This window comes from Capra hircus, chromosome 4 (assembly GCF_001704415.2).
Source record: "Capra hircus breed San Clemente chromosome 4, ASM170441v1, whole genome shotgun sequence".
Lineage (NCBI taxonomy): Eukaryota > Metazoa > Chordata > Mammalia > Artiodactyla > Bovidae > Capra > Capra hircus.
In genome coordinates, this window is record NC_030811.1 from 81,841,285 (window position 1) to 81,869,068 (window position 27,784).

Consider the following 27,784-nt stretch of genomic DNA (forward strand, 5'->3'; position numbering starts at 1 on the left):
ATATCTCTGTTCAGTAACAGATTTTATAAAATTAACAGAAAAAATTTTCACAACTTCAGATAAAATATGAAAAATGAATAGAAACTAAGGAACTTTAATAATCATATTATACAATATCTGAGGGCCCCCTTTCTTAGCAACAACACTGTGAAATATATTTCAGTTCCAAGAATTACAGAAAGATCTGCCATTTTTCTTTAGTGAGTTACAGAGTGCTGGGACCTAAGTGACTTCTACATGGACACTAACATTATTAGATAACACTGATGCAATACCAAGAGTAACCATGTATGCTGACAGAGATTCTTGAAATACTTTTCTGGACTCACCAAACAATCTTCATGAGGTTCCTTGGAATAAAAGACTTTCCAGTGGCCCTTTCTTAAATATTTATCCAAATATACAACAATATAAGAGAAACTTTGCAAAAAAAATAGTAAAAAACATACTGTAAAATATTAAGAATGATGCAACATTTTATGTCCAGATTTTGGCTGACTGGGTAGCATCTACTAAGGCTGCCATGCAGCACGAAGAATGCACTATTCTCTTATAGTATTGAGGAGACAAATCCAAAATGACCCCCAAAGCCACAGAAACCAGTAGCAGAACATCTTCACATGGTATAGAGATATGTGTCTGCTGGTTCAAAGGAACTACGGAGAGGATGCCCACATAAGAAATTTCTAAATAACCCATACAATTTCTCCCCCCAAAAAAAAGTTAGTTTAAATTATTTACTACATAACTACATTTACCTAGCCTTGGCAAAGTCAGCCAGCCAGATATTAACCATTCTTTGTCGTCCCTTGCCCTTAGCACTTCTACCTGGTGGAGGCAAACTACATACAGCTAGGAAGTACCCCATCCCTTCTGCCTCTTTTCCACTGTCGGCTTCCATTAGCCCTAACCTAGGGTGCAGGGTGGTAGAGCAGTAGGGGTTAATAATAAATCAAATTTGGAATTGAGACTGTGTTTTTGCTTTCTTATTTGGAGAAGGCGATGGCACGCCACTCCAATACTCTTGCCTGGAAAACCCCATGGATGGAGGGGACGGAGGAGCCTGGAGGCCTGCAGTCCATGGGGTTGCAAAGAGTCAGACACGACTGAGCAACTTCACTTTCACTTTTCACTTTCCTGTACTGGAGAAGGAAATGGCAACCCACTCCAATGTTCTTGCCTAGAGAATCCCAGGGATGGGGGAGTCTGGCGGGCTTCCGTCTATGGGGTTGCACAGAGTCGGACACGGCTGAAGTGACTTAGCAGCATACTGTATTTATGTCTAAAAGTGACTGAGACCATCTTATTATCTGTTATCAGGAAAGTCATCTTTATCCAGTCATTTACTGAAAAAGTGTGAGTCTAACAAAATAAAATTAAATCTTTACAAGAAAATGCCTGGCACAGCTGGACAAGGTGATTCAAGGAGAAAACAAGAATTGTAAATTTTATCAAAAGTATTGTGGCACTTGCCAATAATATAAAAATTTGGGGGTAGTGTTATTATTTGAATATATGCTTATAGTATGTTAATGTTATACAGTAATAGAAATATGAAAAATATCAGTAAAGTGACTTGAATTTTATTTATTTCTAGCATAATTTCTCTGCACTTTTAAAGATTAATAAGTACTAGGAATCTCCAAAGAGGAAGCTATACAACATTTCCCAAATTTGTTTGGCAAGCAAACCATTACCCCAATTAAGAATCTTGTTATAATTTCATTACCTATCACAGAATTGAGAAAACATGGCATGGTTGAATGAACAATGTAAATACATCATACGGAAGATGGATACAATCACCATGATAGATGTTTATATGCAAGAACTGAGTCGATCTTGCAGTAGAAGCTATCACAAGGGCTAACTAACGTACCACTTTATTTTCAATAAGATCTAGGGTTTTTTTAATAGATCTTAAATATAATTGTGGTTTAAAATATCCTTCAAATTTCAAACAAAAGACTAGAATGCTTCACAAATTCAACCAGGGGAGAGTATTATAATCACTTTGTAACATACACAGGACAACATTTACTGCACAGACAAGAAAAAACTTTGTCAGAGTGACTCTGGCACCATTTTGGACACACGATACACGATCAAATGAATGGACAGTCAGTCAAGTTGTTACAATATTCTTTTGCCCTCTCTTAAAAAATAACAAAACATAACCACACTTCAGTAGCTATAAATTTTAGGCTCTATATCTGCAGAGCCGATGGACCTATAAATTTAGGGAATGTTCCAAGAAAACAATCTAATTATTACTGCTATATATACCTAGAATTAAAATTAACTGTCTCTCCAGTAAACAGGTAAGTCTATTCACCTATTGAGTTGGCAAGCATTAACTGATTTCCACAGCCCTTCAAAGGGGAAGTACAGAAAATAAGAATTACAATTAACTGTCTCTCCAATAAACAGGTAAGTCTATTCACCTGTTGACTTGGCAAGCATTAACTGATTTCCACAGCACTTCAAAGGGGAAGTACAGAAAATAAGATTCTAAATTAAAATGCCAAAAATAGTTTTGCAAATCCAAATTTAAACAGCCAAATACTTTATACTCTAATATATGTTTAGAAGTATGACATAACCGACTTAAATTTTCAGCTCATTATATACCAGTTCAGTTTAGTCACGCAGTCGTGTCCAACACTTTGAGACCTCATGGACTGCAGCACGCCAGGCCTCCCTGTCCATCACCAACTCCCAGAGCTTGCTCAAACTCATGTCCATCACGTCGGTGATGCCATCCAACTATCTCATCATCTGTCATCCTCCTCTTCTCCTGCCTTCAATCTTTCCCAGGGGTCTTTTATCTTTTATCGGGGTCTTTTCCAATGAGTTGGTTCTCGGTATCAGGTGACCAAAGTATTGGAGTTTCAGCTTCAGCATCAGTCCTTGCAATGAATATTCAGGCCTGATTTCCTTTAGGATTGACTGGCTGGATCTTCTTGCAGTCCAAGGGACTCTCAAGAGATGTCTCCAATACTGTTATATATATATATAAACTTGAGTTTAAGCCTATTCCAATTTTTCCCTGGAAACAAAACTGTGTCTTAGCCAGCTTGGGTTACCATAATAAAATAACACAGGCTAGGTATATCCTCTGAGTTCTAGAGGCTGACAAGTCCAAGATCAAGGTGAGTGCCAATTTGGTTCCTGGTGAGAACTCTCTTTCAGGCTTGCAAACTGCTGCCTTTCCTGCTGTCTCCTCACATGGCCTTTTCTGTGCAGGAATACCTCTTCATATAAAACCACCAATCCTACCAGATTAGGGCCCCATCCTAATGACTTCATTTAACCTTGACTGTCCCCTAAAGATCCTATCCAAATATAGTTAGTCACCGCTGAGGGTTAGGACTCCAACATGTGAATCCATGTGGGACACAATTCAGTCCACAGCAATTTACAAGATCCATAAAACTGTTATTGCTAATTGGTCTGTTATTGCATAATTCTGAATGAATTAAAGGGCTAGTATCTGTAAGATCAGAAGAATACTATATTCTTTGGCATTTGGGTTTACTTTTGGTCAACACTTTCCTATCAGAAAATGAATACTATATTGCATCTTTAAGATGAATGTATTATAGAAACATCATTAGAGAAAAACAATGAAATGAAGTGCAAACTTTCCCTTGGAAGTGGAATTTCTTCTCTTTGTTTCATACTTATTAAGTATGATCAAATTATCCTATCCTAAAATTTTATTAGTACCTCATGTCTTCTCATGTTTCTACTATTTCACTGCTATGCTCTTAATGAGGAGTGATGCTAGTTAATTAAACTAAACCTTAAACACACACAGACACACACACACACACCCCCACAAGATGATCATTTCGTTAGAGAATCAATGCTATTTCTCAAAAGTGTCCTTTTTTTAGCCCTTACCAGATTTCTGATTTCATGGCTTAGGATCATGGCTTTATGATTTAAATAGCATTTTTAAAGAAAAAAGAAAAGCTACTTTGTTAATATGATAACCATGATAATATTTTAAAGTCATTCACTTTTTTAGTCTTTAAACATACAACTCTATAGCATGAACTGATGTATCACCCAGAATCTCAAAAACTTTGTTTTTGGTAATTATCTGCTGAAATAAAAATAACAGAACACAATTTATATTATTGTATATTAAACCAAAATCATATTTGTAATAAATAAAAGCACAGACAACAAATACTCTAAAAACAAACAGGTATAGAAGTAGTGGGAATTTCTCAGCTCTCTTTAATCATCAGAGCATTTTTTATCATTGGTAGGAGTATTTTGATAAGATTTTAATTAAAATGACTTCAATTAAAAATGAATGTAAATTTTTTCCATTTCTTTAATACTAAATTATATGAGATGTTCACTAAATCTTCTGTGCCAATCATTTCATGATATACGTAAGTCAAATTATATTTTACACATTAAAATTATATAGTTCTGTATGCCAATTATATTTCAAACTGAAAAAAAATAGGTAAATGCTTAATCTGCATCAACTGATACAGAATATAAAAGCATTATTAGACATCTAAAATACTCAATTATCGAGTCAGTTGTTTTGTTTCCAGGCATTATTCTTTCATTGCTATTTTGCTTGGCAATGTTTTCATTGAATTTTTCATTATTATTCATAAAGTAAAACTGTCTTATGATATATTTCTTTTTTTGTGCTACATCTTTTTTTTAAAATGAAGTGATATGAGTTAATTAACTTTTCACATTTCTAGAAAAAAATTCAAAACTTGAAAGTATTTATTTGAAAATTTTATAGAAATGACTCAAAATGAGTACTTTCTTTGGCCATAAATTTGAATGTGTTTCCAATTTATTTTATGATTACTGACATATTATTGAGTTGATCTGACTTTATTTTATAATAATTCATCCACTCTTCTTATACATTATAGCACTTTACTGTAAAGTTGCCCCTAATGCCCTTTCATGGTTTTAATCTCCATTTTCTGGGGTTATACTTCTTACTTTAAACATTTTTCTCTCATTTTCCAATAGCCTTGACAATCTCTTTTTAAAGCTTGTGATTTTATTGCTAAAGTATACTGAAACACATTTTGCTACTTAAAATTTTAAATGTATATATTTATCAAACAAAGTTCAGTTAAGCATAATCACTAAATTCAGCTAATCAGGTAAAAGGGAAAACTTTACAGTATATGTTGTGAAAGATCTAGCATAAGGGAAAATCAGGGTAATTTCTAAACATGTTTCTTACCATCCCTCAGACAAACTGCTGCTACACTTCACAGTGCCCTAGTATTTTATTTTACATAGCCATGGAACCTAGTGTTGAAAAAACATAGGACATTAATGCTGAAAGAAAAAGGCAGTAAACTATTTCAATATATTATCAATATTCTGCATATATCTCTAAAATATTAATTAAAAGATAATAGTGTCAATGAAAAATTGGAATTATAAAGGAACTAATTCATTGAAGGTATAATCTAATTTGGTACTTACCTGTAATATCAAGAAAATTTATCAATAGTTTTGTCCTTTTAATATCAGTTCTTATTTTATCTTAAGGTGATAATGAGAAATACAGAGATTTACTTATATCCCATGATAAAAAGTATTAAATATATAATAATACTTTCTGATAAGGTAAAAGTTCAGGTATAAACTTTGTAGGGTTTTATTGTATTTGCTTAGTAGGCAACAGGTCAGGTATAAATTTTGTAGTGTTTCAGTATATTTGCTTAGTAATTATATATTTGCTACTAGTACATTTAATGAACACATACACAGACATACTATATCTGTATCAGTGTAATTTTACATATTTTCCTTTACACTAGTTTGTATTTCATAAAATCATCATGTATTTATTTTATAGTGAGAAAAATAAGCATTTTAATGTTATATTTGCCTCAAAAGCAATTGTAAAGATCCTAAGATGTTTAACAGGAACACATATGTTATTCCAATCAAGATTCTGGAAGTGGAACAACCCTATTAACATTTTACTTCAAAGAAATAGATCATGAATTAAATTCAAGATTATTTGTTTTGTACAGAAAACAACAGCTAAAACACTACCATGCACATACCTATACATCAACAGTCATGAAGTTCAAAACTTGCCAGTACTGAGATGTGAATCCCAAACCAGAAGCCTATCACAGGAAATACACCAGGCAAGCCTGAAAAACGCTCAGCGGTTTGCACCAGTGTAAGGGTATGTAAGGATTTATGTAAACAGGCGAAATGAAATATGTCTATATATTTTCCCTCTGTTTTTCTGTAGGACTACTATCCCGTTTCTAACTTGTAACACTGAATGATGAGGAGGAAACTAACTTGCATGCAATTTATCTTCAAAAGAAAATTAAAAAGTTGTGAAGAAAGACACAGAAAAAAGGTCTTTTGATATTCTACTGAACTTGAATTAATTCAATACTCTTTAAAGATCTCAGGAAATTTATCTTAGTTTATTAGTTCTCAACTAAAAGTGCTTTTATAATGTTTATTTATGAGGATAAAATTTGTTTGCCACACTATTTTGAGTTAAGTTAATTGAATAGAATGTCTCCATCATATAAAATAAGAAGGAAAAATGTATATCTCAAAAATAGATTTACACAATTTTTAAAAATCAACTTATTTTTTAATTGAACGATAATTGCTTTACAGAATTTTGCTCTTTTCTGTCAAACCTCAACATGAATCAGCCATAGGTATACATTTATCCCCTCCCTTTTGAACCTCCCTCCCAATCCCACCCCTCTAGGTTGATACACAACCCCTGTTTGAGTTTCCTGAGCCACACAGCAAATTCCTGTTGGCTATTTATTTTACATACGGTAATGTAAGTTTCCATATTCCTCTTTCCATACATCTCATCCTCTCCTCCCCACTCCCCATCTGTAAGTCTATTCTTTATGTCCATTTCTCCTTTGCTGCCCTGTAAATAAAAATCCACATATTTTAATAGGTACACTTTTTTGAGCTACAATCTTGGTCCAAGGTCCCATCATTCTTCCTCAATTCTTGCCTTTTATGTCTGTTCTCAACCAACTATCCAGTATCTACCTTTTTATGAAAGTGTAATTCCTCATCCAAAAAACACCTCAGAGTTCCCTCTCTGTATGGACTTAATCTCTGTTTTCTCAAAACCTGTATGTTGAACACCTAATCTGCAATGCAACAGTACCAGTAAGTGGGGCCTCTGGGAGGTAATTAGGCATAGATGAGGTTATGAGGGTAGAACATTTGTAGTGGAATTAGTGTCTCACCTTCATAATCAGATTGCTGTCATATGAAAAGAGGAAAAAGTATCAGATCTCACTCTCTCTGCATGTGCACAAAGAAGTAGTCATCTGAGCACACGGCAAGATGGTGGCCATATATAAAACTGGAAGCTCTCTGTACCTCACCAGAAATCAAACCTGTCAGCAGGTTGGACTTCCAGTGCCCAAAACTATAAAAATAAACCTCTTATTATATAAGCCACTCTGTCTACAGCATTTTGTTAGAGCAGTTCAAATAGACTAAAACAATCTCAAAATGAAAATCAAAGTATTCTGCAATTATCCACAAGGCTGTATACAAGGAGGCCTCTGCTGCTACCCCTGCTCCTTCCCACCTGCTACCTCAGCTATGCCCACTCTGGTCTTTAGGCTCTTTATGAACCTACCAGGCTCAAGATCTTGGTGCTTTCTCTTCCCTCTGCCTGCAACAGTATCTAGAGAACTTCAACTCTCATGCTTACCAACTACAGACTATGTTATCTTATCCACAACGTCTTCCCTATCTCCATGTTTTAAATATCAACTCCCCAGCTCCTAACCCAGGAACTGCCTATGCTGTGCTGTGCTTAGTTGCTCAGTCATGTCCAGTTCTTTTCACCACCATGGACTATAGCCCGCCAGGCTTCTCTGTCCATGGGGATTCTCCAAGCAAGAATACTGGAGTGGGTTGCCAGCCCTCCTCCAGGGGATCTCCCCAACCCAGGAATCAAATCCAGGTCTCCCACATTGCAGGCAGATTCTTAACTGGGTCACCAGGGAAGCCAAAGAATACTGGAGTGGGTAGCCTATCCCTTCTCTGGGGGAATTTCCTGACTCAGGAATTGAAACGGGGTCTCCTATATTACAGGCGGATTCTTAATCAGCTGAGCTACCAGAGAATAGGGAAGCCCAGGAACTGCGTATAACCCTCCCTTATTTAATGTTTATCTCAAGCTTTTATTATGTTACAATATATCCCATCATTTAATTGTTTGTTTATTTTATGCCCTATCTCCATCACAATGTAAGCTCCCTGAGTACAGGGATTTTTTTAATCTGTCTGCTCACTGCTATATTTCCATTATAAACAGATTTTTAAAACAGCAAAAGTAAACTATTAGCACTCTCTAATTAAATAGTGCACATGTCCTGAAATAGACTAGTTGCTTATGAAAGACTATCACACAATCAGCAAAGGCCTAGCAGCTTCCTCTTCTGTAATTTTTACACTAACATAATTTTACATACAGTAGTTACATTTTCTATGACAAAACAAATGAACATTAAGAGAGGCAAGATAGGAGTAGGGGATTAAGAGATACAAACTAATATTTATAAAATAAATAAGCTACCAGGGTATATTGCACAGCATAGGGAATATAGGCAATATTTTATAGTACCTATAAACAGAATATAACCTTTAAAAAATTGTGGACCACTATGCTGTACATGTGAAATTTCTGTAATGCTGTACACAAACTATATTTCAATGTAAGAAGATAAATTAGAACACAGTATTAGTGATTACAGATCATTTAATTTATAAATTGTTAAAGTATATAAGACCTCCAAGGATATTAACACAACTCCAGAAAATTCTCCCGTCTTCCTCAATGAAAATCAATGTACATCTGTGACAGAAGTATGTTCATTTCTAAATTTCTAAAATAGAAATTATAAATTGCCTAGTTTACCTCAAAAGGTAGTATAAGGACAAAAGTATCTAGTACCTGAAAGTTACAAAAGTTGGAGTTCCCTACTGTTTTCTCTTAGTAATATATATTTTTTATAACTATAATAATTCTACAAATAAATATTAACATAAATGACCAATGACATTGACATTTGGTCTAATGACAAATGACCAAAATATTCTATAAAAGCATTCCCTATACTTGAATAAAAAATAATTAACACATTAATAAAGCTCTGTGATTAAAACAAATTGTCAGAATATTCAGCCCTTTCTATCGAGTTCACTATTTTTATACTGAAACAGATAAATGATTAAAAAATTAAGTGTAGTTTGAGTGCCCTCTAAAATAAAAGTATGAACCAGTAAAATCCTCAAAATTAAAAGCTTTCAGACAATATTTTAATTACATACACTATTTGAAAAGTTTAAATATATCATGGAGCAAAAGGAATCATATTGAATTCAAGGGAATTTCAAAAGTAATCACCTTTGGAAAGTTAGAACACAAGATATGAGAATTCAGGGACACAAACTGTCTTTGAATGAAAGAAGAGGCTGTTCCCTTCAGTTAAGCCTTCAATTAAAGTATGCTTTCCCATTTATTAAATTCAGAATCTAGAATGATTCTGTACATCTGATATGTTTTGATGAACTGCATAAAAAATGCCAGTAATTATTAAATTTTCAAGCTCTTGTTGACATTTCTGATTTTACTCCTATGTCATTTAGTCATATAGCTCATAACACCGGATATGAATTTTAAAGCAGTGCAGGCCAGGCAAGGTCAGAGTCTTACTGATAAGATTTCAGCAAAAAAGGAGAAGCCAATATTTCTTCAAGATAAATAGGACTACATACACAATCCAAAGACAGAGCTTCTTTTTCTTTTTTTAAATTATGCCATATACCAAAATTTCTTACAATTTCTGAAAATATCTATTTCAATATCTTATCTTCCTGATTTTCAAAGTAATCAAAGTAATACTTTTTTACTTTTTAGCCTCTGACACTATTAAAATCATCCTTTGTAAATATCCACTAACAGTTTATTCTAAATTAGAAACATTTACAAAAATTCAAAACTCTTCTGTAGGATTTTAAAAGATACCTATACTATGTGACATCAATATGAAGAAAGGATACTTGGATTTACTTTATGTGTCAATTTTATGTTTGTTCCAGCATAAAATAGATGAAGACATTAATGAATGTGACTTCAATGAAAAAAAAAAGAGCAAAAGAAATAAGAAAATGAAGATTCTCATGCAAAATCAGTATTTTACTGACTCCTGTGGAGTTACATCTTGGCTCGCAAGTAATATGAGTCAAAATTAAGTCGAAAGAAAACATTAGACTTTTATCTATTACAGTACTGTAAAGTATAAAGTTTAAAATTAGAATTTATATGAAACTTGACTCCATTTTTTATCAGTGGTGTGGACTTTCATTAAAGACTCAGCTTGAGTTTCCTCTTCAAAAATTTTTAACAAAGTTACAGTAATAAAATGAGACACTATAATTTACTGGTGTATAATTTACTAGACTGGTGAATTAGGTTCTAATGATTTTAGGTTCTAATTACCTAGGGAAAAATGCATTTTTCACTATTTATTCAATATCATTTCATTGAAAAGTTAATCAAAGTTATTTTGCTTTTCTATTCCCTGGATAACCTACTCCTAAAGAGATACCTTTCTCCTCTCTATTTTCAGCCTTTTAATAGTTTAACAACAACAAATCTCTCTACTATAAGCAAGGCAAGCAGAATAGGTTGGTGGGGAAGCAACGTGAAAAGCAATATGAAAAGTCCCATTTGGATTATTTCATTAGTTTGTGTTTGCATTTAAATACATATTTTATAAGACTATGCCCCAAACTGTTAGTCATGATTAGCTTCAGGAGGTGTTATTGTTTGACACCTTTATTTTCTATTTTAAACATGCATGCAATATTAAAATTTCTTCTACTGTTGGTGACACAGCTTTTAGAAAAAGAAATTTGTTTTTAAAATGTGTGAGGTTGCTGTGGCCCGGATTAGGCTGCTCCAAGATATGCCTCAGTGGCATATTGATTATTCTGAATTAAGAGTTATGTGAGAAACAGCCAATGGAAAATAAAGCATAAAAAAATATAACCATGTCTCTCTTACCCTCTAAAAGTAGGAAATACATCTTCCACATGAAGGTATGCACTCCTATCAGCAGGGGTAAGGAATACAAAGCTAAGCAAGCTGTATAAACATATGTTGTTACTTCGTTAGTCAGCTACCCCAAACACAAGCTGCCTTGTCTTATCTCTTCACATATTGTTTGTTTGTCTAAAAATGATATGTAATTGGCCTGCTTTGGACACTGTGAGGGTACCATTTCTATGACTTGCTCTACTCTGATCTGTCGTGTCTGACTCTTTACAGCCCCATTGACTATATCCTGCCAAGCTCCTCTGCCCCTGGGATTCTCCAGCAAGAATACTGGAGCACCCATTTCCTACTCCAGGTGATTTTCCCAACCCAGGCATCAAACTCATGTCTCTTGTGTCTCCTGCATTGGCAGGCATATTCTTTACCACTAGCACCACTCATATGTGCAATCTGATTTTAACTTAATCTATTAATCTGTCTTCTGTCAATTTTAGACCAGCCAAAATAACTCAGGAAGAACTGGGGAAGAGGGAGATTTCTCCCTGGACAAAGTTCTGTTATCCTTCTCAAGAATTTAATGGGAAGTTTGAGAATATCTGGATAATCACTATTAGCAACAAAACAGAAACACGATCATGAAAGTCTGCTAACAAATTAAAAACACTCAAGCTGGCCTCATGTTTGTTCAACATAGTGATACAGACCAGATAACAGCGACGTGATGACCACAGAGTAGCGACATACAAATGCTTTGACTCAGAAATTTTATATCCAACCAGTCTGTTCTTCTAAAGTGAATTCAAAAGAAAGATATAATTTTAGAATAATAAGATTATATCTTGCTGACAAACCCCCCCCCAAAAAAAAACAGGTGATAATATCTAATAGAAATAAAGTAGATGAAACATTATTTTTTAAGAAATGAGAAACACAACCACACAGCTCAGTATTATCTGATGTTGTTGTAAGTTACAAAATTTAACAGCAAACATCAAAAATACTTTCAAAAAAAGAAAGTAGCAAAGTAAAAACAAAAAAATATAAAAATCAAACCTGGATCCTAGTAATTTCTAAAAGGACTTAGAATCAATAGGGTTAAGTTGTAAAGAAATGAAATTATGTAACTGCTTACATACACCATATTGTTCCTATCATACAGCAAAATCATATGTTTAATATCTTTAAAGAAATGACATGATGAAAACATGTACTTTTAAAAATATTAAAAAGGTGAAACAAAATGAATGAATAAAATAAAACAGAAGATGAGATTTATATTATGAAATTAGTCAGGCATGTACTTAAAAATTCCCTTTTAAGCAACAATCTCAGAGTGAATCCAAAGAACAAAAGCTAATTTCTTGTATTTGTTCTGTACTTAGTTCATTTCGTCTAAACAAACTTTAGTCTTCCCTGTAGCTCAAACAGGAAAAAACCTGCCTGCAATGCAGGAGACCCAGGTTCGATCCCCAGTTCAGGAAAATCCTCTGGAGAAGAGAATGGCAATGCCCTCCAGTATTCTTGCCTGGAGAATCCCATGGACAGAGGAGCCTGGTGGGCTACAGTCTGTGGGATCGCAAAGAGTTGGACATGACTGATTGACTAACACTACTACTTAATAAAGTTCATTTGTAATTATTCATAAGAGCAAACATTTATATAATGCTTACTTTGAGTTTGGCACTATTGTGGAAACTCAAGTACATAAAACTTACTTTATTCTCAAATGAACTTTTGGGCTAGTAATTTTATCCCCATTTTACAGGTGCAAAAAATGCTTGCCCAGAAAGTTAATAAATTTGCCCAAGGAAATACTGCTAAAATTTAGGTTTGAAATTTAACTTAACCTAGGCTGTCTGTATCCAGAATCCAGACAATTATGCATATACTCTAGACACTCAATACACTTTACAGTGTTTTTAATTAAGGGGACTATTAGAAACACACTTTGAAAAATCTCAAGTGGTTCTTTCTCCTTACCATTTACTTATGTGAAAGGCAGGGTACAAGCAGGAAGGGTAGGAACTGGTTAGAAAAGGATAACATCTAAAACAAGAGTTGTGATTGGGCAAAGACTCTGCTTTCTGGGTCACAGCTCATCTTCCTATGCAATTACGTTGCCCTTAGGAGAATTCCTAGTTAGAACTGTCAGGCTCTGCCCTTATTAGCACATAGGGTGCCCAAGGAATATCACTGCCATAAGCTTCCTCCTCTGTATCTTCCTAAAAACTACTCTCCTCCCTTCCTTGCAGTGAAGCCTTCTCACTCAATTTGAAGTTTTTCTTTTTCTTTATGCTGCTAAGCTACTGCTAAGTCACTTCAGTTGTGTCCGACTCTGTGCAATCCCATAGATGGCAGCCCACCAGGCTCCCCCGTCCTTGGGATTCTCCAGGCAAGAACACTGGAGTGGGTTGCCATTTCCTTCTCCAATGCATGAAAGTGAAAAGTGAAAGTGAAGTCGCTCAGTCGTGTCAGACTCTTGGCGACCCCATGGACTGCAGCCCACCAGGCTCCTCCATCCATGGGATTCTCCAGGCAAGAGTGCTGGAGTGGGGTGCCATTGCCTTCATTTATTCCTTTACCCAACCCTTTTCTACCTTGAGTTCACAATATACTAAGAGGGAGGTATCTTTACATTGCAGGGTAAGGCAGAGATCAGAGAGAGAGAGAGAGACAGGTAAAATACAGTAAGTTGTGGTAAGAACTGGAGAGTCTACAATGTACATTGCTCTTTCTTTACCAGTTTGGTGTCTTTGTAAAAATATTTGTGTGCACTAATGCTACATAGTTTTAATTTTTTATAAATGCATGTATTACTTTGGAAGTTATTGATACCAACTGGAAAGGCAGAATTATTTGTTAAAATAGTAAGACACCTCCACGGCTACAGGCTCTCCCGCAATTATCCACATAGTGAGGCCCGATGACAATATACTACTCATGGAAATTAGGTTTCTTCTTTTGCATAAATCAGAGTTTACCATAGACTCTTAAATAACATGTAAATGAGAGCATCAAATTTGCTCCCTTTTTTTCTTTCAAAAATAAGATACATAAGATAGATTAAAAACATGGTATTACAAGAGTTGTGCACATCCTTTTACTTACAGCCCTCATAGATGTCAGTGGGAATATGAACAGCTGCGTGCTGATAGGATATTTGTCGCCCAAAATTAGCATCATCGATAAAAACAGGTTTTATCCTCTGGCTGCCTGGTTCACTATCATTCTTTTCTGGCTATAAAGAAAAGACAGACAATAAAGAGAATATTACAATGTATCCTAACACAGATATTCTCACATTCACTTCTTCATTTGCCAAATGCATATTCTTGTAAGAATATTTTAAAATATTCCCATGATAATATCAGACACCACAAATTTCCACTCAGCCACTAACATTCACGTTGTATCTTCATGATAGGATTCACATTATAACCTAATTTCTCTCCTAATTTCCTAAAAATTGGAGTCACCCAGGAACATCCTGAGAGGACCAGAGCTTTCCCATGTATAGCACTTATTAAAATGTTAAAGAATAGAATACAACCAAATGAAAAGTTCCCCCTTGAAATAAATGCAGCACTTATGCCACAACTTTATATAATTCTTGGTTTGATAACTAATCTTACACATGAACACAAGAAATGATAGCGGTGAAGGATTATTTTGTCATATTCCCTTGATTTTTGCATGTTTTCCATGTGTATCAATTTTTGCTTTAAAAAAGGAAAGTACAAATGCTCTGAAAGAAGAGATCTATTGTAACTCTAAGTACAATTGAATCTTAACTTCAACCAAGCTGTCTCCTGAGGTAGGAGCAAAGATTCAATCAATATTGATTCACGAAAATCCCACAGAGTTTAAGGCTGAAGATTAATTTTCTACCTATTTGAACTATGCTTCTGATTATTAAATTACCCTGGCAAGGTAATTTAGTTTCTCCTCTGGCAAGTAACTAAGAATCTCACTCATTTATCCAAAACGCATATCCCTAAATGTATTCCACTTTCCTAAGGTAATTTCCACAAAACAAAACTGAAAAAGGAACCACAACATTTGAGTATTTTACAGCACACTGCAGTAGTACAACTGATAAACCAGAGAAAGAACTTAAGTGGACAACTTCATAAGGGTGGTAGGATGTGGCAAAATCAAACTTTACAAACATGTGATAGTGTCCAATTTTCTAGATGGCTCTGAAAATTTGGACAACCAGACAACCCATTAGTATCCCAAGGTATTTTAATACGCGCTCTCTCTCTCTCTCTCTCTCTCTCTCACACACACACACACACACACACACACACACACATACACACACACTTCTTGGGGAAGCTGCAACATGGAAAAGATTATTTAGACACAAATGTTAGCAAAAGGGCTTTTAAAAAATCAATGATTTCTAAAGCTGCAAGTCCAACTCATTATTATGTAATGAAATCAATCATGACTAAATTATTTTTCAAATGAAACAATGTTGAAAGAAACCATGAAAATACATTCTCTATAATAAGGAGAAGGACTATATTTGACTTCCCTGGTGGCTCAGACGGTAAAGTGTCTGTCTACAATTTGGGAGACCCAGGTTCGATCCCTAGGTTGGGAAGATCCCCTGGAGAAGGAAATGGCAATCCACTCCAGGACTATTGCCTGGAAAATGCCATGGACAGAGGAGCCTGGTAGGCTGCAGTCCATGGGGTCACAAAGAGTCGGACACAACTGAGCAACTTCACACTACCGCACTATGGTTTAGTTAGATATGACTCTGTGTGTGTGTGTGCACATCTGGGTATATGATATTCCGACTGTAAAATTTGTCATCAATAAGCAGAGTTAAAGAAGGATCATTATTTTTAATCCATGTGAAAGGAACAAAGATATAATCGCCCCTCTAGTAACAAACTGAATATACAAAATAATGAAACAGTAGTGCTGAAAGTCTAAAATTTGACAAAAAGCCTACAAGCAGAAATTACTAATCCATATTATTTTCTAAAACAAAGGTTAGGTGTGTGCAATGTTAAGGATAAGAAAAAGAAAGAATGATAAGGCAAAGAAACACCACAGAACAAAACACTTAACACATCTACCATGATTCCAACTATTAATAAAGGAAAGAATAAAAATAATAACTGGGATTTGGTCCTGGATTCAGTCATGAATTTTCTTATAATTTAAAATTTATCCTCTATTCTATGATTATCTATGGGCACAACTGACTTGAATAAGAGGATGGAACATTAAAATAAACTACTTCCATTAATAATATGAATGTAAAGAGGGTCTCACCAAATAAATGATGTAATTATGCTTCCCCACTGCAAACATTCTGAATTCGTAAAAAGCCTCAATATTTACTTTAAAGCAGAGGCTTCTGACAGTTTAGTCCTTGAAGAAGCAATATCACCAACCACTGAAGCATTTTAGAATGCAAGTCAGAGGTTCCACCCTAGGTCCAGTCAATCAGAAATGCTGGGAAAGCGTTAGTCGCTCAATCGTGCCTGACTCTTTGCAATCCCATGGACTGCAGCCCACCAGGCTCCTCTGTCCATGAGATTTTCCAGGCAACGATACTGGAGTGGGTTGCCATTTCCTTCTCCAGGGGATCTTCCCAACCCAAGGATTGAACCCAGGTCTCCTGCATTGCAGGCAGATTCTTCACTGACTGAGCTACAAGGGAAGCCCCAATGTCAGGAAGGGGACCAGCAATTCAGTAAATCAACAAACCCTCTCAGGTGATTGTGGTACACATTAAAACTCCAAGTTCCTTGCTTTAAACTATTAATAAATTAGACACACAAATTTTTCATTAAAAAATTAGAATTGACTAGTAATAAGCATATTAACTGATGTCTCAATTTTTCTACCTTCCACAGGGCAGAGGGCAGAGGGTTATTATTACTGAATAACAGATGCATGCACACAGCAATATGGCCAGTAATATTTGTCAAAGGATATTTGAAGAGAAAACAGTCTCTGCAGATTCTATAAGGGTTGGATGCAACGTAAAATAAGTTGAGGTAGTAATACTCTTCTACTCTTCCATTAAGGAAATAACAAAGCACATTGGCACATCAAAACTCTGAGATAAGCTCCACTAAAGAAAATAACATTTACCCTCAGTGTTCTCAAGTTCATGTGATGCTGATTGTTTGTTTGTTTGTTTTCATATAAAACCTATTACAAACCACATACTTACAAAAAAACCACGGAAAGGCTTGGTAGAAAGTAAAGATATCAGAAGAGTTGGTTCTCCTCAGTTGTATTTAATAATGTCTTGGACTGTTTCTTAGACTTCAGCTTTCTGACTTAGGAATGATGCTGGGCTACCTATTAGGTGTGATACCTATTCCATGGGGCATATCAGAGTCACCTGGGAAACTTCTTCCCCCACCAATAAGCAGCAAATCACAGTGAGGAGGATGTTTTTGGAAAGAAACTCTCAGTTAATTCTAATATCCTCTCCTACCTAAATTAAGAACACTCAAACTAAAGAACGGAGAAGGCAATGACACCCTACTCCAGTACTCTTGCCTGGAAAATCCCATGGATGGAGGAGCCTGGTAGGCTACAGTCCATGGGGTCTCTGAGAGTTGGACATGACTCAGTGACTTCACTTTCACTTTTCACTTTCATGCATTGGAGAAGGAAATGGCAACACACTCCAGTGTTCTTGCCTGGAGAATCCCAAGGACGGGAGCCTGGTGGGCTGCCGTCTATGGGGTCGCACAGAGTCAGACACGACTGAAGTGACTTAGCAAACTAAAGAAACTATAAAGCTATTTTCAGTTATGGAAAAATTACAGTTCCATTTCTACAATTTTAGAAAATATTATGTTAGTTTTTATAAATACATTTTTCCCAGAAATCCTATTTATATCTTGATAAAATTTTAGATGTATGAAAAGTAGAAAGATCAGGTGATAGATAAGAGATAGCTAGTGAAGTATATATCTGAATTAAGATTAGGAATATGTGGATAAATGCAAATATTTCATTCATTCACTCAAGAAATATTTACTGGTAGAGTGGAGGAGAGAGGATTTAATGATAATTCTTATAGAAATGTCATTTAATATTCAAATCTTGAAACAAACATGCAACAATAGTAAAATGGTCACAATAATCTATTATGACAAATACAATTTAATGTTATTAAGTAATATAAAAGAGTAATTACATCAGGAATTACATATATGCTGTATTTGTTTTTTAATGTTTTTAGGTTTAAAAGTAGATGTTAAGCACAGAGTAGGAAGAGAAAAAATAGCCTATATTTTTAGAGGAATGAGAGGAAAAGAAAAATGAAAGGATGAGTGTATATAGGTAACATTATCAGCACTTTCATTGGCTTTATAGTTTTAATGGTATTCATCCTTCTGCTTTCTCATTGTTTCCAATATAATACAATAAACATGTATTATACTTGTAACTAAAATATTATGTTCTTTCTAGAGTACTATTAAGCATTATACAATTATCTTACTAAGGTGAAAGTTGCTTCTATTTCCTCTGAATCCTCTCACACTTAAAAAATTGTGCTTTAAATGCATTGTAATACTGGTTTCCTCGGTGTGTATGCCCAGCAGTGGGATTGCTGGGTCATAAGGCAGTTCTATTTGCAGTTTTATAAGGAATCTCCACACTGTTCTCCAGAGTGGCTGTACTAGTTTGCATTCCCACCAACAGTATAAGAGGGTTCCCTTTTCTCCACGCCCTCTCCAGCATTTATTGCTTGTAGACTTTTGGATCGCTGCCATTCTGACTTGTGTGAAATGGTACCTCATTGTGGTTTTGATTTGCATTTCTCTGATAATGAGTGATGTTGAGCATCTTTTCATGTGTTTGTTAGCCATCTATATGTCTTCTTTGGAGAAATGTCTATTTAGTTCTTTGGCCCATTTTTTGATTGGGTCATTTATTTTTCTGGACTTGAGCTGCATAAGTTGCTTGTATATTTTTAAGATTTGGGAGAATGGCATTGAAACATGTATACTATCAGGTAAGATACGAATTGCCAGTCTATGTTCGATACAGGATACAGGATGCTTGGGGCTGGTGCATGGGGATGATCCAGAGAGATGATACAGGGTGGGAGATGGGAGGGGTGTTCAGGATTGGGAACTCATGTACACCCATGACTGATTCATGTCAATGTATGGCAAAACCAATACAGTATTGTAAAACAAAATAAAGTGAAAGTAAAAATTTAAAAAAATGCATTTTAATAAAATATTTGCACTTTCAAACTTCCATGCAGGGAATTCCCAGGTGGTCCAGTGGTTAGACTCAATGCTTCAACTACTGGTACTTGGGTCAATCCTTGGTTGAGGAAATAAGATCCTGTGGGCTACATGCACAGCCAATAAAGAAATTAAATAAATCACCATATAGAGGGCTTTGAAGAGTAACTGAAAATAGTGTACTTCTCAACTTATATATTCATGTATCAAGTCTAGTTTTATTGTGCAGCTGCTAAATATATTAAGAGAAAATTATATTGCTGTTGTCCATGGCCCCCCTTTATTACAGTTTCCATAAACTGCAATAAGTTCATGAAAATATTAAACTTTCTAAAATACAACTCATTTGGTGAAACGTATGAAATTACTGTTTCTGATATCATAATCCATCTTTACTTTTCTTGGTATACTATGTAATTATATAGTATACTTAATATACAGCAAATACTGGACACAGAGGAATTGGCTAAGAAAAGGAACGTGAAGAAAAGCTACTTATTGTTTAATGTGTTAGTTTAAAATTTCAAATAAATTTTCCCCCTGGAACTAATATTTCCTTGTTTACCAGATCATATATTAAAAAAATTAAGTTAAAAGTGTCTCTTTTCAACATTTTTCTCCTAAAACAAATCTAGATTCTCCAGACTACCCTATATAAATGCATACAGAGACACTAAGGAGGTAAATTCCAAAATGTACTCAAATTTGCTAAAACACATAAGTGAAACATGAGAAGCATGTTCCTCGGGCTAATCATCTAAATGTAACTTCAGTTATTAAATAACAGATTGGATCACTCAAGAGACAGAGGTACCATCCAGTGCTGGGTGGGTCATTCAGTTTTACAAGCAGTACATACTACTAAAATTAATTTGGAAAGTCATAATGAAAACTCTATGACACACACAAAATAATTCTGCATATTTAATATATTTTTAAATGAAACACTAATAATTGATTTTTATAATAAAAATTTGTTTTTTTAAAATTTTGTTATCTTTTAATGTTAAAACTATTTCTAACAACAGCAGATCATTCAGAAATTTAAGGTTTATATATTTCACATAAATAGCATTAGAAACTAGCTTAATCACTATGCACAATACAAACTAAACATGTACGCTGAAAAACTTTGTTCACAATCACATTATGGCTAAGTTTACCTTCTCCTGCCCTCTGTCATTTTTTGTGTCCCTAAAACCAAAAGAAAATGAAAGCAAGTGAAGGTGAAAGTGAAAGCCGCTCAGTCGTGTCTGACTCTTTGAGACCCCACGGACTGTATAGTCCCCGGGGTTCTCCAGGCCAGAATACTGGAGTTGGTAGCCTTTCCCTTTTTCCAGGGGATCTTCCCAACCCAGGGATCAAACCCAGGTCTCCCGCATTGCAGACGGATTCTTTACTAGCTGAGCCACAAGGGAAGCCCAAGAATACTGGAGTGGGTAGCCTATCCCTTCTCCAGTGGATCTTCCCAACCCAGGAATCCAACCAGGGTCTTCTGCATTGCAGGTGGATTCTTTACCAACTGAGCTATGAGGGAAGCCAAGAGAAAATGAGTTAACACTTAATAAGAGCAGAGACTCTCCATAGAGGTATCACAATGGTTATTTTTATCTCACTAGTGAAGGGGTTGGAGAAGACAATGGCACCCCACTCCAGTACTCTTGCCTGGAAAATCCCATGGACGGAGGAGCCTGGTGGGCTGCAATCCATGGGGTCGCTAAGAGTCAGGCACGACTGAACGACTTCACTTTCTCTTTTCACTTTCATGCATTGGAGAAGGAAATGGCAACCCACTCCAGTGTTGTTGCCTGGAAAATCCCAAGGACGGGGGAGCCTGGTGGGCTGCCGTCTATGGGGTCGCACAGAGTTGGACATGACGGAAGCGACAGCAGCAGCAGCAGCAGTGAAGGGATTAAATGAATGGGTTCTTGTGTACTGAACCTACTGAACCAAGTTCTTCAAAACCAAAGACTATAGACTTGTATAAAATTTTCCAAAGTCTATATGTGTATATTTTAAAACTTCCACCCCCAAGTACATCCTTTTCTTTTTTACAATATCTACTTAATAGATATTATTTACAATAGGGCCTTGCCACTTTTACAATATAGATATTTTTGATTCTTGAAATTTTTTGTCACAGTTGTATTCCCAGTATCAAATAAAATTTTGGATACATAATGTGCCTCTAGGTATATTATCACCTAGTGAAAATAATAATCATAGACGTATGATATTTACAGTAGACTTTCATGGGACACCAAGACTAAAAGGCTGCTCTATACTGACATGTTATCAGCTCTATGGATTAAAAGATACAACTGGCTCTGTAACCACTATTTACCACTGGAATCTAAGCATGGAGGCTGGTTACCAGTTCTGACTGATATATAGGAAAGCCTCCCTTTCAGTAAATCACTTGCATCAATAAGCAGTGGAGACTCATCAGGGCAGCTGCAGCTGCCCATGCCCAGTTAATGAATAATGAATAGAGAGAAAAAGATGCTGAACCTTCAGCCAGTTATAATTTTTCTGGTCAGGGTGTTAGGCCACGCTGAATTGTAAATAATGAATTCAGTTATGGTGCAATACGAACACCATCCAGTCTCCTGAGTTAATTGGTTTAAGCTGCTATTTTTCTCCTTGAGGACGCTATGACTCAAAGATGCACTGCGTAAATGAGTAGAACTGAAATGGAAATATGAGTTGGATGACACTGAATATATGACACTAAAATGATACTAAGGATTTTGATATAATATTTGTACATATGCTCTATTGAATCACAACAATAAGAAAACAAAAAAAATTATAAAGAAATGAATAGCATATTATCTACAGAAAAAAAAATGAGTTCAGCTAATCATGGCTGATGAAGAAATAAAAGTTTTCTTCTAAATTCAGAAGATTTCTCCAGGTCGTCAAGTAGTTAAAATTTTTAACTCCTTCGATTTACTCTATGGAAAAACTATAACATGGATTCCTTAGAGGCAATTTACTCAATATATTAAGAAAAGAATGTTTCACAGTTAATATAAAAGATACACATAACATTAGTGGTCAGAAGAAACTTGAATGAATAATTCTATTTCTTAAAATTAGATGCACTGTTAAGTCTCCATGTGTTCTTCTACTACAATTACGATAAATAAAATAGAAAGAAGAAACAGTCTGAAATAACCTGACTTTGGTGGCAGGGAAAACAGTAAGCAACTTAAACTGTACAATAACACAGAGGAAAAGTTTAAAAACACATAGGGGATATTAAAGCAAAAAATACATACATTTTCTAAATATGATGAAATGATTCAAAGATAAATATGAATATGAAACATAAAATGGAACTAAAATGTAAAAAAGGGATAGTGATCACTGTAGTAACTTGCATATTAAATTTTAAAAGCAAAAATAGGCATTCTTCAAATAAAATATACTGAGATTGCTGATGAAAATTACAATGATAACGTTTGTGCTTAGTCGCTCAGTCATGTCCAACTCTTTATGACCCCAGGACTGCAGCCCATTAGGCTCCTCTGCCCAAGGGAATTCTCCAGGCAAGAATACTGGAGTGGGTTGCCAAGCCCTCCTCCAGGGGATCTACCCAACCCAAGGATCAAGCCCAGGTCTCCTGCAATGCAGGTGGATTCTTTACCATCTGAGCCGCTAGGGAAGCCGATAACATTAAGTAGGAATACAGGATCTGAGGATATTCTCAAAGTGAAATTGATGAATTTTTATTGATAGTTTGCATGCTGGATGAATGCTCATCAATCACCCATCCAGGACCTAGCACACAGTGAGCATGAAAGCCATCACAACCATAGTACAGGTCACTGTTATGACAAGAGCTGGAAGCTGATGTAAACTCTGTGAGCAGTATAAATTTGCAAATTATCACCATTAGAAAGGAATGGAATACTCTAAAAACATATACATATCTATTCTATATATAAATATGTAACCTAAATTTTAGGCAGTGACAGAAAGGGTATTTTCTCTACAAAGGGACTGTGAAATGATTTCTTGCCTATGAAAAGCACTATGTGATTTAAAATAGTCTAAAAGGTCACATAGCACTCCCACTGGAAAGCACGTAGTGGTATATACACACTGCATTATGAAAGATTTAAATGAGGCCAATCTATTTCTAAAAAAATTAAAAGCAAATTTTTATACTGTAAAGATTATGACAGACAGACATACTTAAAAAAAATACTGTCAGGGCAAAAGAAGTTTAAAAAAATTGGTAGAGTAAAAAGATCAATTTCTTATCCTTGACATCTGAGGCAGAGACTAACACCTTACAACTAATGTACAAAGAGCCCAGACTCCAGGAAACCAAAACCCTACTATATTTATAAAGAAATGAAGACCTCTCAATGGCTCACAAGACTCTGAAGGATCTACTTCTGGCCTCACTCTTCATGCACGTCTCCTGCCCTGTCCTCCTTGTTGTTCATGTTCTTGCTGCACGGGCCTGTTTTTCTGCTCCTTACACACATCCTGCTCTTCCTGGTTTAAGGCCCTTGTGCTTGTTGTTCCCATTGCCTGGTATGCTGTTTCCTGGTCTTTTTTAATAGTATCAGATTATTCTTCAACACTCTTGGAGATTTTCCCATCTAAATTACTGCCCATAAAATCATGGAAGGATTACATCATATTTATCACCTTGAGAGCAATGTGGATGTGACTGACTCTACGGAATTGCACATTAAGGTCTGTCAAACATTCATTAACACACAAAATTTAAGTCATATCCTAAGATATAACCTTAGGCTCTATCTTAACATGGGCAGAATTTGGATAGAATTCATGGCATCTGGTCCTATCCCTTCATGGCAAATAGATGGGGAAACAGTGGAAAAAGTGGCAGACTTTATTTTGAGGGGCTTCAAAACCACTGCAGATGGTGACTGTAGCCATGAAATTAACAGATGCTTACTCCTTGGAAGAAAAGTTATGACCAACCTAGACAGCATATTTGAAAGCAGAGACATTACTTTGCCAACAAAGGTCCATCTAGTCAAGGCTATAGGAGAAGGCAATGGCAACCCACTTCAGTACTCTTGCCTGGAAAATCACCTGGATGAAGGAGCCTGGTAGGCTACAGTCCATGGGGTTGCAAAGAGTGGGACATGGCTGAGTGACTTCACTTTCACTTTTCACTTTCATGCATTGGAGAAGGAAATGGCAATCCACTCCAGTATTCTTGCCTGGAGAATCCCAGGGACGGGGGAACTTGGTGGGCTGTTGTCTATGGGGTCATACAGAGTCGGACACGACTGAAGCAACTTAGCAGCAGCAGCGGCAGTTAAGGCTATGGTTTCCCCAGTATCATTTATGGATGTGAGAGTTGGACTATAAAGAAAGCTAAGTACTGAGAATTGATGCCTTTGAACTGTGCCATTGGAGAAGACTCTTGAGAGTCCCTTGTACTGCAAGGAGATCCAACCAGTCCATACTAAAGGAAATTGATCCTGAATATTCATTGGAAGCACTATGTTGGAGCTGAAACTCCAATACTTTGGCCACCTGATGCATTGAACTGACTCATTTGAAAAGCCCCTGATGCTGGGAAAGATTGAAGGCAGGAGGAGAAGGGGATGACAGAGGATGAGATGGTTGGATAGCATCATCGAATCAATGGACATGAGTTTGAGTAAGTTCTGGGAGTTGGTCATGGAAAGGGAGGCCTGGTATGCTGCAGTCTGTGGGGTAGCAAAGAGTCGGACATAACTGAGTGACTGCATTGAACTGATGTGTAAATTTACTTACTATTTTCTTAGCTTCAACCTACTCATATGTTCTACCAGCTTTAAAAGATGTCTGTAATTAATAGTAATTGAAATTGAAATTCTAGTAATGGCAGTCGCACTGAACAAAAAGGGAATGACGGAGATGATGCTTCCATTGCCAGCACTAGCTCTTCTTATTGAACTTCATTACCAGATACAAAAGTGATTCAATTAGTTCGACCAGTGACAGGGAGGCCTCGCATGCTGCGATTCATGGGGTCGCAAAGAGTCAGACACGACCGAGCGACTGAACTGAACTGAAACTAGTCAGAAAAGCTAACATCATCAAGAAGATTATTATAAATATGGGTTTAGATTTCTTAGTATTATATTGGTAACAAATCCCTGTGTTCATATGGCCTGGTGAGGTATTTCCAGTGGTAATAGAAAGTCATCACAATCAAAGGCATTTAGCAAGTAAGTATCTAGATAAAACTTTTTGCTTTTTTCTGGCAATTCTTATTGTGAAACGCCACTTAAACCGACACTTCATAAAACTTCACTTATCTTAAAAATTTGGAAGTCTCTTGGGAGGTTTCTCAGCATATCATTTCAGGTGTGTTTGTGTGTGTGTGCATGTGTGTGTTTACATATAATTTATAAGTAAATAGGTGATCTTTTTAAACTGATAAGTATATGCAAGAAAAGGTTGAAGATATCATTCAGAACAATCCAGTCCCCATACTTGTTTACCCAATGTTGTACATAGGGTGAGTAGATAATGCCCACATAATACCACCAAATTTTCCAAACTTAATTCAGTGAGTTCTAAATAAATACACCATACACTGCCCTCTGTAAAGGAAGAATTACATGTGGAATCTAAAAGAGAATTATGCATGCCACCACTCCAAAGCAGCTTAGGACCAATGTTTTTACTATCCTTGCAAAAGCAGCACATGCAGAAGTGTACAAAGCATTACAAAAATATTAAAACAGACTCAATTTTTGGAAGAAGGCCCCAAAAACACATGGCACTATTCCTACAGGAAATAGAATCTGAAATAATCTTCCTTATTATCAGTTTTAACAGTTCCCCATCCCATGAATTCTAATAAGGCTATATTTCACACAAAGGTGCATGCATTAATTTTAAGGGGTTCATGGTAAATATCACCGGGAATGATGGATCAGATCAGTGAAGATTTCTGATTTAAAGTCTAACCATCTTTTTTAATCACAGAGATTTTATTTTACCTACTTGCAAGTCACTGTTAACAACAGTTAAGGATGAAGCTGGCTGGATAAATAGAAGCCATATACATCAAAATTAAATATGGAAAGAATGATGGATAGGTATAATAAATTAAAAATTTAAATCAAAACCACCTTCAAAAATTTTAATGGAAAAATCTTGATTTATAACAGTTCCATCACAGGGTCCTTCCTATGCACCACGGATGCCCATGGCATATGCAGGGCAGCACAGCCCAGTGACACACGGCTCCGGCTGTGGATCACTCTGACTGCACTCCATTCAATCCTCTGCTCTTCCAAATACACATCTGTGACAGAGGACAAGTCGCTTAAGCTCACTAAATTTTACTTGACTTTTCTGAAAATTATTTAAATAATAGTATGGGCCACAAAAGATGAATGTGAATGATAACATTACCTACAAAGCATTTATTTCCTAGTTTAGAGTAAGTATGTGCATGCATGTTAAGTCACTTCAGTCATGCCCACTCTTTGCAACCCTATGGACTGTAGGCCACCAGGCTGTTCTGTCCATGGGATTCTCCAGGCAAGAATACTAGAGAGAGGTGCCATGCCTTCCCCTAGGGGATCTTCCCAACCCAGGGATGAAACTCAGTTTCTTATGCTTCTTGCACTGGCAGGCGGATTCTTTACCACTGGCACCACTTGGGAAGTCCATTAAGCTAACATAAGTTTGAGGGACTATTATAATACATATTTTATAATACAATTATAACTATTATTATAATCTAATCCAAACAAAGAGCATTGAAAATATTCAAACCATTTAGATTCACACACAAAAAAGGCAACTCTGATTATAGCATTTATTTTACTGAAGCAATTAATATTCTATCTCTATACTATCTCCTATGAGGATTCAACAATAATCATTAGCAGAGCCTCAAATAAAGGCCACATACTATCAGATAATTTTAAAAAGAGAGAGAGAAACCTAGACTTTGATTCCTTCTTTAATAATTAGAACATATTTCATCACTGTTTGATACATACCGCTTTTGGTTCATTCTAGAAGCAGACTGATATTTCTATAAAATAAAATGAATGATTGGCCTTTTAAAAAGACATTTAGAAATGACATTATGTTGGGATTAATTTTAATGTAGACAAGGTCAGTAAGAAAATAAATAGCAACATAAATATGCAAGGGAATTCAGCAGACTAGCCAAATGTCCCAGACAGGTCACATTTTTAATGCAATCAATAAAATAAAATGTAGCAAATAAATCAACCTAATTTATCGACATGGGAATTGTGGGTTGAATTTATTTCATTTGGATTTCAGTCCAAAACATAGATCTTAGAATTAGGTTAATAAGGGTTTGCAATGATCTGCTTTCTCTTTGCTTGCTCTGGGAATCAAGAAAATACTGCTGCATGCTAGCACAACTCAAACCTTCTGCAGAATCTACTTCGCTAAACCTTTAGGA

General features: G+C 35.7%; 1 protein-coding gene across 6 annotated transcripts in view; it reads right to left on the reverse strand.

The window, feature by feature from the left end:
• The window catches only part of CACNA2D1 (calcium voltage-gated channel auxiliary subunit alpha2delta 1), a 535,456-nt gene that overhangs the window by 175,467 nt on the left and 332,205 nt on the right, over positions 1–27,784 (reverse strand). For all 6 annotated transcript variants that reach the window (XM_018047284.1, XM_018047282.1, XM_018047283.1 and 3 more), the window contains exon 6: positions 14,204–14,333. In XM_018047284.1, the coding sequence (XP_017902773.1) occupies positions 14,204–14,333 (130 nt within the window). The remainder of the gene's footprint in view (positions 1–14,203; positions 14,334–27,784) is intronic.